At 40.8% G+C, this 11,966-nt stretch overlaps 4 protein-coding genes across 4 annotated transcripts; 2 read left to right on the top strand and 2 right to left on the bottom strand.

The window, feature by feature from the left end:
- The first annotated feature begins 144 nt into the window (after positions 1–144).
- rpf1 (ribosome production factor 1 homolog) lies at positions 145–3,489 on the top strand. Its single transcript, XM_037248895.1, has 9 exons — positions 145–480; positions 762–818; positions 1,462–1,542; positions 1,629–1,724; positions 1,806–1,959; positions 2,263–2,345; positions 2,484–2,665; positions 2,754–2,880; positions 3,009–3,489. The coding sequence occupies exons 1-9, from the start codon at positions 241–243 to the stop codon at positions 3,048–3,050; spliced, it is 1,062 nt and encodes a 353-aa protein (XP_037104790.1). The 5' UTR covers positions 145–240; the 3' UTR covers positions 3,051–3,489.
- Positions 3,490–3,901: 412 nt separating this feature from the next.
- Positions 3,902–4,575, bottom strand: LOC119121402 (guanine nucleotide-binding protein G(I)/G(S)/G(O) subunit gamma-5). Its single transcript, XM_037248925.1, has 3 exons — positions 4,360–4,575; positions 4,075–4,219; positions 3,902–3,993 (listed from the first exon to the last, which is right to left on the bottom strand). Exons 1-2 carry the CDS (start codon positions 4,438–4,440, stop codon positions 4,094–4,096), a joined length of 207 nt encoding a protein of 68 aa, XP_037104820.1. The 5' UTR covers positions 4,441–4,575; the 3' UTR covers positions 3,902–3,993; positions 4,075–4,093.
- On the top strand, positions 4,563–8,253 carry spata1 (spermatogenesis associated 1). Its single transcript, XM_037248888.1, has 12 exons — positions 4,563–5,454; positions 5,532–5,638; positions 5,725–5,842; positions 5,945–5,998; positions 6,339–6,699; positions 6,786–6,924; positions 7,001–7,061; positions 7,134–7,251; positions 7,312–7,437; positions 7,528–7,703; positions 7,809–7,907; positions 7,991–8,253. Exons 1-12 carry the CDS (start codon positions 5,392–5,394, stop codon positions 8,138–8,140), a joined length of 1,572 nt encoding a protein of 523 aa, XP_037104783.1. The 5' UTR covers positions 4,563–5,391; the 3' UTR covers positions 8,141–8,253.
- Positions 8,172–11,700, bottom strand: ctbs (chitobiase, di-N-acetyl-). Its single transcript, XM_037248899.1, has 7 exons — positions 11,533–11,700; positions 10,328–10,466; positions 9,618–9,826; positions 9,379–9,550; positions 9,216–9,313; positions 8,887–9,048; positions 8,172–8,571 (listed from the first exon to the last, which is right to left on the bottom strand). Exons 1-7 carry the CDS (start codon positions 11,653–11,655, stop codon positions 8,383–8,385), a joined length of 1,092 nt encoding a protein of 363 aa, XP_037104794.1. The 5' UTR covers positions 11,656–11,700; the 3' UTR covers positions 8,172–8,382.
- Between the last annotated feature and the right edge of the window lie 266 nt (positions 11,701–11,966).

Here is an 11,966-nt window from a genome sequence, read left to right as displayed (position 1 = left end):
TATACTGTTTTGTGTTATTTTAGAATCAAATTAATTTGGTGAACCTGCTTCACCCCCATAATTCAGTTCTGGCCAATGCGTTTTACAACCTCCTCGCCACTAGGGGTCGTACATGTTCAACAAGGGAGCACATTTTGTGATCCGGATGTAAACGGAAGTTGCGGAAGCAGCTTCCGCAGCAGGCCAGCAGCCACGCGTGTGAAGAATATTCACCGTCTCCGTAAACATTGCTCGACGAAGATGGATATCACTGAAGTTCCTGTGACGCGGAAAGGCAAAAGCAAGAAAAAGAAGGATACAAATGATAAGGCGAACAGTGCAGAACAGACAGACAAGATGCAAACCGACGTCGTCGAAGTGAAAGAAGAGAAGACCGAGGCTGCAACTGTCGCCTTCCCACCTATGTTCAGTTTGTCTGAAATCAAGAATAAACAGCGAAGACACTTAATGTTTATAAAACACAAGCAAGAGAAAAGAAAGGTAAAGTCTGGGAATGCTACGTGTAAATAACGATTCAATGAAAAGTAAAAATAAGTCGTAATCTCCGAGTTCTATGAATTTTGTTGGACCGCAAAAATGTTGGTTCATAACAAGTCAATTAAGCATGCGAGAAGCGTAAAACCTTGAATGTGACCATAAATGTCCATTTTCGAATAACACCAAACTAACATTCACAACTTATAGCTGTTTGTTTTCATTCTGTCGTCCTTTAAATTATCTTACCGATGTAAGTGCAAACAATGTTTCTCTTTGTATTTCAGCTAAAGCTCGAGCTGAAGAAGAAGAGGAAAAGACAAGAAAAACTATTGGGTAACAAGGTGAGTTTTCTCAGTTTTGGTATTCATAATAGTGAGATACTAATTCAATGCCATTTCAGAGGTGTATAGTTGCTTGAATATTCTTGATACTGGGAAAGGTGTTAGGGTTGACAAATTATTTTGATCGTATCATTATGTTGGAATGTTGACTAGAATCATTAACTTTGTTAAAAGCTTCCCCCTTACCTTGACTCGTTGAAACCTTCCAAATGATGTGCAAGAATGTTTATTCTTGCTTAGTTAGTTATCCAAAGTGCTCCACTAGTATCTGTTTCCACAACCTTGTAAAACAAAGAGCTAAGTACTGATTAACCAGTTTGCAGAGATGACCCCCAAAACCTGTTCACTCCTAACCTCTCAATAAATGTTCCCTTGCAAGAGGTGAAAGTTAGACTGCTCTCAAGCACCTCTGTACAACACAGGGTGCTGATGGCTTTCTCCACTTGCAAGTGTAAAATGGGCAAACTATCTCACGTGTGGTTCTTGCATAAAAAGTAGAGTGGGGGAAAACTCTATCAAAAAGTGTGGTTAAATATTGGTGTAAAATACTCATCAAATTGTAAATATATAACAATCAACATGTTATAATAGTAGGTTCGTTTATGTTTGGTAGTAATTTAGATTGTTTCGCACTCTTTTGAAGGCACCACCTAAACAGGTCCCCAAGACAATAGAAAACCAGAGAGTCTACGACGAAACGGCAGTTGACCCGGAAGATGAAGAGGTATAATCATTCGTCATGCTCCCTTTAGTCTTCTCAGGTCATGTGATGGATTTGAGTTCATTCCTGTTATTTCGTTTCTTGTTTAGGTTGCATTTGATGAGGGAACAGATGAATTTTCTGCCTACTTCAACGGCCTAACGAACCCCAAAGTTCTAATCACGACGTCAGACAGACCCAGAGGGGTGAGCGCATTTCTATCCTTCATGCGAACACCAATTGTGTCTTTCCGCAAATTCTGAACACCATCCCCGTGTTTCTCGTAGAGGACGGTAAAGTTCTGCCACCAGCTGGCAACCGTGATCCCAAACGCATACGTCTACTACAGAAGAGGCTTGGCTCTCAAGAAGGTTATTCCCCAGTGCGTTGCCAGGGACTTCACGTTCCTTGTCGTCGTCAACGAGGACCGCCAAATGCCGAGTATCCTTTTGCCGGAGAAGTGTTTGGTGTGTGCTTACGATGCACAATGGATAACACTGTTACGTGATTTCGGCGAATCTTTATTATTCTATTCAAGAGGTTACTGTCACGTTTCTTGCCAAATATTGTTCTGGCATGCATATTCTAATGCTTCACTCATTTTCCAGGTTCTTTTGCCTGTTTTATAGCTTTTACAAATGCCGTGGTTAAAAATATATTACGATTTAATGTTGTTAGCATACAATGAGGCACCACAATAAAAACAAAACAAAGTAGGTTATGTGCCTTAACTCCAACTCTAAGATGGTTTGGTTCTTTGTCACCTGCCTGAAGGACCCACTGCACACTTCAAGGTCAGCAGTGTTCGACTACGAAAGGAAATGAAGGCAAGTTTATATTTCAGCATTTGAAGCAGTCATATCCTCTCTATTGCAGAGAGAGTTGCTAGAAATAGTTTAAATCTTTCGTGAAATGGCCATGTTGTCCTTTTGCCAACACACGAGTGTGCTGTTTTGCATCTTTAGAGACGAGGTAAGGAGCCAACAGAGCATCACCCAGAGGTGATCTTGAACAACTTCACCACACGTTTGGGCCACAGCATCGGCCGGATGTTTGCTGCCCTTTTCCCCCAAAAGCCCAATTTTGTGGGTCGGCAAGTGGCCACCTTCCACAACCAAAGAGACTTCATATTTTTCCGATTTCACAGGTGAACGTCCGATGAGCAACTACACACTCTGTCCCTTGATTGGTGTGATTTCATGAACGCTTACCCTCTGATTGTCGTGTCTCTCAAGATACATCTTCAAAAATGAGAAGAAGGCCGGCATTCAGGAGCTGGGTCCTCGTTTCACGCTTAAGCTTCGCTCTCTGCAGAAAGGCACCTTTGATTCCAAGTTTGGCGAGTATGAGTGGGTCCTCAAGGTAAGAGCGCAAGTGTTTCATCTTAGATGTTGGATTAACTATGGCAGTTCTGTGTTTCTATATTTGCATGTACTTGACTTGGTCGCAAAGTTCAAAGGCCTCATCACATGTTTTCCTTTTGTTTGTAGCGCCATGAAATGGATGCCTGCAGGCGCAAATTTCAACTGTGAAAACAAAATCATCTCTCCTGTGATTATTACGCAAGGACTGATCCGTTGATCCCACAATTGTTTGCTTTTATTCAAAATGACTACATTGTGCTTATCATGGATTTTGAAACTAATTGACCAAACTGCTGACGCAGTTACCCTATACAGACAAAACAGATGCTCTGCGTTTTAGTGACTCTCACTTGAACGATCATAAATACCGACATTGGGTTAACTATTTGATGAGTTTTCTGATTGGTTTGTTGCAAAACAAAAACATTTATGAAAAGATTATTTTCAGAGAGCAAGAGGGAAATGTGTGAACATTTATTTTAAGTCGGCAATGGCCACTGCACAACAAGGCATGTTTGGGGGGGGGGGGGGTATATGGTTAGTTATTTTTTATGCACAGAAAGTCCACAATTGACGATGCACACAACACAATGGCATTTCTGGGTTAGAGTCGGCGAAGCAGCAAAAAATATCAGCGGCATAGAGGCTCACTTTGTTAGTTTTATAGTTGATGTGTTTTTTTATTTTTTTTATTTCTGACTTAGGAGTCTTTGATATAACGTCATAATTACCACATTTTGAGTTTACAAATGGGATGTGCAGTGGCATAACAATAGCCGCACAAAGCCCGTTATGTTACCATTGCAATTGAAATGTGTCATTTATTTATAGCCTGGAAATGTTTTCCAAACAAATATTGACTGTAATTATAACTGCACGACAGCGTAGGCTCTGACTTGGACACATGAGAAAACAAAGGACTCCCCAACTCCTTATAAGTTGTTAATCATGCATAAAACTTGTCTTGGAAGTACCTGAAGATGTTTACTATTGTTTTTTTTTTTTTTTGTTTTTTTTTAAACAAAGGTTAAGAATATAATTAGTTGCAAATTTCCCTAACACTCTTGAGGTGATTCCAACCCATCTTCAAGACGCACCACACTCTAAAGACCTGTAGAAAAATTGCAAACGTGAAATCTTAGAAAAGAATTATCAATGTTGTTGAAAATGAAAAAAACAGAGCGGGACTCACGGGGCCCAAGGCGTCGCCGTTATAGGAAGGAGCAGACTTTCTGAGGTCTGAACGGGTTGTTACTGGAGGACATACCGGTGAGCAGCGGATCATGCTGGGCGTTCTGGAGACAAAACTGTTGTAGGTCAGCCGCGGCCTGGGACACCTGGTGATAACCCAAGATGAGCATTTACTTGATAGCTTCAGAACAACCGAATCTATTAAATTCCAAAGTCGATAAAAGCACATTTAGTCGAACCTAAACACTGGAGAAACGCCCTAACTACCATTCGGCGTAATTTTTACCTTTACTCGGCTCATTCCCGCTTCAAAACGTAGCTGTTGGACAATTTTCTTCATTGCTACGATGCTGGATGACCCCGACATTTTCGTTTTTATCTTATCGGATCGGTTTTAGTTTCTGGAAAATGAGTAAAAGTTAAGTTGCAAAAACTTGTTGACAAGGGAGTGACAAATCCGCTTCCGGTTTTCTGGGAGGTGTGTTTTGTAGTGGCGCCTTCAATGTCATGCAATACTGTTGGATACTGAGTTCTAAACAAATCGCTGAAAAAAAATACAATTCTCTTAAGATGCTGATTCGATTTGTGTAATATATTATCAAATATCTTTCATAATGATGGTGTAGTTGAAACAATTCAGAGATTTATTGTAGTTTTTGAAGAGGAATGTATGTGTCGCTATAATTTCGGGCATTTTTTAACGCCACACTTGAACGTGGAAACTACAATAGCGCCCTCTAGTGGCACATATGACAATTGCACAAAAAATGCAGTGCAACTGAGCTCACCCTTCACTGTATATTAACAAAATAGGAAGTAAATTGAGAAACGTGCAGTATTTATTCTTGTTTTGACACACTTAAAACCAGACAAATGTCCTTTTCCTTCAGTTTGTAGCAACAAAACAGTGGTGGGAAGTACAACTACATTGCTGTTGCCTGTACTTAAATATATTTTTCATATATTTGTACTTAAAGGTATTTATTTTTATTCATTTTTTACGTTTACCCTGAGCATTTGAAAACGCTGTATTAGAAAGTACACTCCTATTTTTTTGTGATTTATAAAATAAGACCAAGGGAAATCAAATCAAAACCTTCCTCACTAATGCGACCTTTTAACAGAAGTATCTTTGTAGTATAAGAGTGTGACTAGTTTTGCTAACTCTGCAACCAGAGCAACCGATGCTGGCACTCTCATAAAAGAATCTCTAGTGTGTGTGGAAAGCCATTCTCATGTCAAGTCAACCAACAAGAGGCCCACGCCTCCGTCGGGTCAAACACATCCTAAAAACTCTGTGTGAGGAGCTCAGTTGTGCATGACTGGCCGGATGAAGATGGAGCTGCCGTGTGAATCTGATAAGAGACCAATCAGTTGCAAGGTATGTTCATAATGTATGAAAGATCAATTATGTCGTACTATACTCTGAGCACTTCTCTAATGTTTGGTTTCTGTCAGTTTGTGGAGCTCCATGTTCTCTACGTACCAGACGACCAGTGGAATGTGAAGCTGAACAAAGTTCCTTCAGAAGCCACGGAGAGTTTCATATCTGCAGGCTTCATCAGGTCACATTTTTTGTTTTTTGGATTTGGGATGGAATCAATAGAAAGTTAATTGAAAAAGTTGCGTTACACAAATTTTGCTTGTTTAGGGTTTACCCTGAGGTCACCCTGAAAGCTCTGAGAAGTGAACTAGGGGAGCTTCTGGGCACAAACAGGAACATGGACAAATTTTCCTTCTTGAAATGCGTGGGCCGTAGCTTGGCTATGGTGAGTGTATCTGATGTCACATTATGCAAGAGTGGTTTCAGGTAAGCGTGTTTGGGGTGTAACATCATATTTAACCTTTTGCTTTTTTTTGCTGTGTGCCAGGTCAAAAGCAAGCAGGAGAAGGATATAAAAGCCAAAACGTTCGCTCCACCGTATGTATGTAAAACATGATGAGTCATATTCCCATTTATCTATTTATTTATTTATTCTTTTTTTTTTTTTTTTTTTTTTTTTTTTAACAACCCCTAATTGATGTTATTACCGACGCCAAGCACGTTTTTTTTTTTTTTTTTCATTAGTACTATTACTAGTATTACTACTATTTTTTTCTAACTTTGGGTATCCAAAGTAAATATTTGTAAGTAGTAGATTGAAATCTTCTGAAGCAGGAGTCCATAAGGGCTGTAATGCCAACCAAGTTAAAAAAAAAGTTAAATAACAAAGAAAATTTTGATTTCTTTTCATTCTATTTTATGCTATGACTGTATGTTTCCAGGCCGCCCAGCCAGAGCTTTACCTGTTGCCCACAATGGAGAACCAGAGCAGCCTTTCCTCCCATTCGCTCAGCCCAGACACCAGCAGCAGCTCCCCAGACCCGCCGACCTACTACCCCCACAAGACGTGGGGCTCGCCAGCCGAGACAAAAGAGCCTGTGAAGTTCCCCCACATCCCCCAATCTTCCCACCAGCTTGTTCCCTCTTCTAGCTTGGAGGAGGAGGAGGAAGAGCATGATGAAGAGCAGGGTTACAGTTCCTCAGAGGGAGGACATGGTGGGGAGGAACAAGGTAATAAGATTGAGTGGCATGAGACGGGGGAGCGTGACAAGAGAAAGTCCAACAATCAAGCTCAGAATAAAGGTGAGACAAACATTAGGAGTAAAACCGTAGTCATCAAGTCACAGTAAACATTTGTATTTTTGCTCCCCAAAAAAAAATGTAAAAAGGCGGCTTGGCTCAGGTGAAGGAACATCCCCAAGAGGAAGAACCAACATGCAGAAAGAAGAAACTTCACCAGCAAGGAAGCAGAGCAGCCAAAGATTCAGGAGCCGTGGAGTCGGTGGAGGATGGAGATTCAGACAGGCAGTGAGCTGGGCCCTCACCTCACTGTAAACTGCACTTCTATAGAGATCCATAAACACCTTCTGCTCTTCTATCGTAGTCTCGGAAAATCACGAGATTTATTCACATTTCAGTCGTTCAGGAGTAAAACAACCAGTGGGGTAAGAAATTCATATTTTTATGTTCATGCGAATGTATGAAAATTCATTGGGGTTTTTTTCTTTGTCATTAAGGTGGCTGAAAGCCCAGTTGTGCTATCCCGACCCATCCGCTGCACCTCCCCACCACCTGGTTTAGACCTCACCATGACAACCCACAAACCCATTATTTCCGCCATCATCCCGTCTAATAGTAAGTTGTCGTGTCGGAAAAACATATTAGGTCACATTTGAAAGTGTTTGTCTCTTCTAGGAGAAGAGTTTATAGACGAAATCAAGCTGGTAAAGGAGGAAAGGAAACAATTAGAATGGAAAAGACAGGAGTTGCTCAGGAAAGGCAAAGATTTGTTGGCCCAGAACAGGCACCGCAGGAACCAAGGTGGTGGAAAACTTAAGAAGATAACCAAAAGACAACAAACATGCACAGTCAACTTCTGTTTTGTTTTGTTTTCTTCTACTGATTTTCAAGCCCGTGATAGCTGGAAAAAAAAGTATTTTGATACCAAGAAGGCCACTGGACCTTTGGAAGATGCACTGAGGAATGTGCGGCAAGAACTGGAGACATTCTACGACAAGATCCTGCAACAGCTCCATGCCAGAGACAACAGAAGAAAGCCGCAAAAGCAAGAACAAGCCTCTGAAAAGGTACGCTCAAATTGATTGCAACAAACGTTACAATCTACGTAGTACAGTACAGTACGTCGTAAATGAAGTTTATTTTGTTACTAAGTTGGCAACACGTGTGTTTAGAATGAGCTCATCATTCAAATCCTGACAGAGACCCACGACATCGACAACCTGAAAAGGATGGTGGAAGATGCCAAGATGAAGCTGTTGACTGAGATAAAGGTAAATCTTCAAGTAAAAATGCTTCATATAGTGAAACATCAGTGGTCCTTCACTGAATGTCACGTCAACAAACGCTTCTGTAGCTGAGGAAACAGGCTGCTACTGAACTGAGGGCACTGAAGGCGGAGCTGGCCCAGAAGAAGAGTCAGTCAGTCCGTCAGGGGCCTGTGGCGTCGCTAAGCTTTGTGAACAGCACTCGAGACAAAACAAAAGTCCAAAACAGCTCCAACTAAGAAGGGCCTTTTTTATTTTATTTTCTACGGGAACACATGGCATAAAAAGTGAACACAGTTGGAATGTTTGACACCAAATGACATTGAAAGGTGTCAGCAAAAAAAAAAAAAAAGCAACAATAAAGCCTCCAGTGCAAGTATGCGTCTGAGGACTGAAAATGTGTTACGGCCACAAAGGGACTTGTTCACATAGTAACAACGCAGCCGCTCGAAATGTCTAGAGCCTGTAAACTTTGGCCCAACTAGCATCCAAAGAGAGCATTCCACATCAATGCGCTCTGCTGCCTAGCAACTGGATCGTCGCTGTAGTCCAAAATGTTGCCATTCCACATGCCCACTCCTCTCAAACCTTTAGATTTCACAAACTCCGTCTTGAGGCAAATGCTCTCCGAGTCATCATATCGAACTTGGTGAAACTTTCCTTCTGGGTCCTGCAAAGTGAGGGCAGAAAGCTGAGGTTGACTTTAAGATGAAGGTTTGACAGCAGAGTACTAATCGGACTGGAAAAAAAAATCTGGGAATCTGGATTTTCTGTGGCACCATGCTGCCTTTTACTGGTCAGTTTTGGTACTACAAAAGACTTTTGAGTTGGGGGAGGAGACTCGCTATTGTTAGTGAAGTTATGGTTATTAGGGTAAGTTATGTCCTCCTGTGTTGAAGTACTTGTAAGAGCAGGTACATGCTCCCCTTGGTCATGTGTGGGGTGGTTTGAAATGAAAACACCTTAAAGCAAAACCAATGCATACCCAGTAATTGAAATAGGGCGCTTTCTGCTTGTCGTCCCACAAGCGTCCTGACAACGAGCTGACGACCTGCTTCATGATCCATCTGTAGGTTTTCTGTTTTCCAGCAGCATCGCTACATGGAGCGCCACGGAACGGCACTTTGGCAATAGAACAGATGCCATCCTGGTGCACGGAAAGATTGTACATTTCCACTTGAAGAGAGCAGTCTTTAGCAAAAGCATCTTAATACAAGGCACCTTCTAGAGTCTAAAACAATGAAATATAATGCTAGGCATTTTTAAATATATTGCTAAATAATCATTGGGCAACACTAGTTTAATGACTCCTACCTGTGAAAGGTTGAGACAAGGGTAGTCATAGCCGTACCATGGCACACCCATCACTAACTTCTGCGGAGCTATCTTCAAATTTAAATATTGATCATAGGCTGGAGAGAGACAGACAGGAATTAATGAGTTCAGCTCAACCTTGACACTTAAGTGCACCACAAACCATTAATAGTTTGGTTAAGGGGGGCGTTGGCCATGGCGATGCAGTCCCCGAGTATTTGGCTCTGCTCGTCATAGGACATTACAAAAAGCAAATCGCAGGATTCTGCGATGGTGACGTAGTCATAGCAGCGCTTGTCGATACATTGGGGTGACCAGGCAACATCGAAGGACACCTAAAGAACAGAATTTGGTCAGCAGTGGAGGTTACCGGTATATCACGGGGAACAGTAACATGGTCACCTGAGAACCGGGAATCTCCCTGTGGAAAGCCTCAGTGGTTTCTTTGACCAGGTCCGTTAGGGCATAGTACTCAGGCGACCCTTCGTCCACTGCTTGTTCAATGTCGATGTTGATCCCATCCATGAACTGACATTTGGCCAAGTTGACCTTCTCAGTTATCCAATCTGTCCTGTTGTTTTGGTCCACAATGTAAGCGAGCGGAACGTCACCTTTATGAAAGTTGGCACTAATGAGCACTGAACCAGAATTGTGACTTTACACTGGAAAGAATTGTTAGCTTACTAGCATAATTGCCAAAGGGCCGTTCTAATAGTGATGAGAAAATGAAACTTCAAATGTGAACCACTTGTATTTTATGAATCCTTGAGATGACACTGTTGGTTTAAATAAAAAGGTATGAGACACGGCAAGTCAATGTATTTTACGCCGAATGTTGAACAGAGTCCCAATTAGAAGAGTTAAAATAAAATGCAACAACTGGTTCATGAGGCACATTTGAAGCTTCGTTTATCTATCACTGCATTCTACCAAATTGGGCACATTTCCAGCCCCACGAAATGCAATGGATAGATGCGTGATAAAAACTGTAAAATATTCCTTTTTTTTTTTATCAAGTTAAGTCTACTACACATTGAACTAATTACATATTTAATTAATATTAAAAAATTAATTCCCATTTTCAAAATTTATTTTAGGCTAACAATATGTACCTTTAAGTACGACCCGTGCTCCTTTCGAATGAGCGTGACACATGAGCTCCGCGTCGTATTTCCCAAATGTCGCCACTGTCGTCACCACGCTCCAGTTGTATGACTTCCATGTCTTTCCGCCCACGTCGAACACAAACACCTGAGAGCACACACACCAAAATGTCAATTGTACTAAATTATTTATATTTATTTATGGATAGTAAATTATGCATATTTAGAAAACCTCTCCTAAGTTGAACTTATTTTCCTCATTCAATACCACGGGATCATCTTTTGGGTGAATCAGGAAGTGAAACCACCTCAAAAAGCTGAGTTTTAATGTTTGATATTTATTACACTTTGACATTACACATATTACTCTGGTGGCACCGAGAACTACACATCTGGCTCCTTGTTCTGCAGTTGGGGATTCAAATCCGAGCTCAGGCATTCATGTGTAGGGTTTGCATGTTCTCCTTGTGCTTGTATAGATTGTCATGATAATAAGTGGTATAGAAATTGGATGGGTGGAAATTACACTGGACAACAGTGAAATTTTATGAGGTAGCTTATTATATCTCCCAAGCCACGCTTATTTTAAAAAGTATTTTTTTACATAGCACCTTAGGTTATTGAGCTGTTTTATTTTTTGGTTTTAAAATTTGACTTATGCAAGTTTCTGCAATGTATGGCATACATAATAATATATAGCTAGGACGCTTCAAGGGGGGAAAAAAATAAAAATCCACATAATATGCAATTTATTGCATATTAGTTACATGATAATTACTTATTGCGAGAACCATTTTGTGACCGTTGTAACGTTCTCTGGCGTACACCAACTTCCTTTTTTTTTCTATGCAAAAATTGTGTACAATATTAATCGCGCTTGGAAAAATAGACATTAAAAAAACATTAACGTTTTGAAAACTGGATGAATATGACATTTTCATACAAACGTTTGATACACTGCTGTGATCCGATTTGATCCGATTTTGATATCGGGGAAAACAACTACGACTAAGGAAATATATATCATCAAGGCAATGAACAACTCCGTGTACAAAGCAGAACAACTCTCTCTAAAGTGCATCTTTTATTGGAACTATTTGTCACGATAGAGGACATCGTAATCTCGCTGTAAGGGATTCTGTGAGGGGATTATCACAGGAATTGATCATTTGATCAGGATATTTTTGAGAGTTTTAAGGGTCCAGCAAAAGTACCTCGAAATCTCTCTTGTCGCGTATCTGATGGCATAATTCGGCTTTCTCACACGGACACGGACAGGCGTCTGCCAAACCCAGCAAGCTTATTGACGATAAAAACACAAGTACGAAGGGTGACATTTTAAATCGGAACTTCCGATAAAAGCCGAGACACAGTCGGAAGAGTCCGTGCTCTATGGTGGCTGATGAGGGACAAACCTTTATCCAGTGTATTCCTGCGCAAAACAAGACTCTTGATAGACAAAAAGTATATACTATACTTAATTTTTTTTTAACCTAACTTTCACCACTTATATGTAAGCTAGCTACAGTTAAATTATGTCTTGGGAAAACGAAATTGTCACAAGTACATGTTTGTGAGACATAAAACGTCTACACAGCGACCTCTTGTGGTCACCACTGGGTAAGATTTTCGCCCAAAGAGGCTCGCT

Source organism: Syngnathus acus, chromosome 4 (assembly GCF_901709675.1).
Source record: "Syngnathus acus chromosome 4, fSynAcu1.2, whole genome shotgun sequence".
NCBI classification, from domain to species: domain Eukaryota; kingdom Metazoa; phylum Chordata; class Actinopteri; order Syngnathiformes; family Syngnathidae; genus Syngnathus; species Syngnathus acus.
The sequence above is the reverse complement of the archived record's forward strand: the minus strand, read 5'-3'. Positions and strand labels throughout refer to the sequence as shown.

Coding starts and splice junctions, on each gene's coding strand:
- rpf1 (XM_037248895.1), top strand. CDS start 241: ATGGATATCACTGAAGTTCCTGTGACGCGGAAAGGCAAAAGCAAGAAA. Junction 2,666..2,753: donor ATATTTTTCCGATTTCACAG/GTGAACGTCCGA, acceptor GTGTCTCTCAAG/ATACATCTTCAAAAATGAGA. Junction 2,881..3,008: donor AGTATGAGTGGGTCCTCAAG/GTAAGAGCGCAA, acceptor TTTTGTTTGTAG/CGCCATGAAATGGATGCCTG.
- spata1 (XM_037248888.1), top strand. CDS start 5,392: ATGACTGGCCGGATGAAGATGGAGCTGCCGTGTGAATCTGATAAGAGA. Junction 6,700..6,785: donor CAATCAAGCTCAGAATAAAG/GTGAGACAAACA, acceptor AAATGTAAAAAG/GCGGCTTGGCTCAGGTGAAG. Junction 7,704..7,808: donor AAGAACAAGCCTCTGAAAAG/GTACGCTCAAAT, acceptor ACGTGTGTTTAG/AATGAGCTCATCATTCAAAT.
- ctbs (XM_037248899.1), bottom strand. CDS start 11,655: ATGTCACCCTTCGTACTTGTGTTTTTATCGTCAATAAGCTTGCTGGGT. Junction 9,314..9,378: donor CCTTAACCAAACTATTAATG/GTTTGTGGTGCA, acceptor GTCTCTCTCCAG/CCTATGATCAATATTTAAAT. Junction 8,572..8,886: donor CGCCCTATTTCAATTACTGG/GTATGCATTGGT, acceptor CTCACTTTGCAG/GACCCAGAAGGAAAGTTTCA.
- LOC119121402 (XM_037248925.1), bottom strand. CDS start 4,440: ATGTCGGGGTCATCCAGCATCGTAGCAATGAAGAAAATTGTCCAACAG. Junction 4,220..4,359: donor CGGGAATGAGCCGAGTAAAG/GTAAAAATTACG, acceptor GGTTATCACCAG/GTGTCCCAGGCCGCGGCTGA.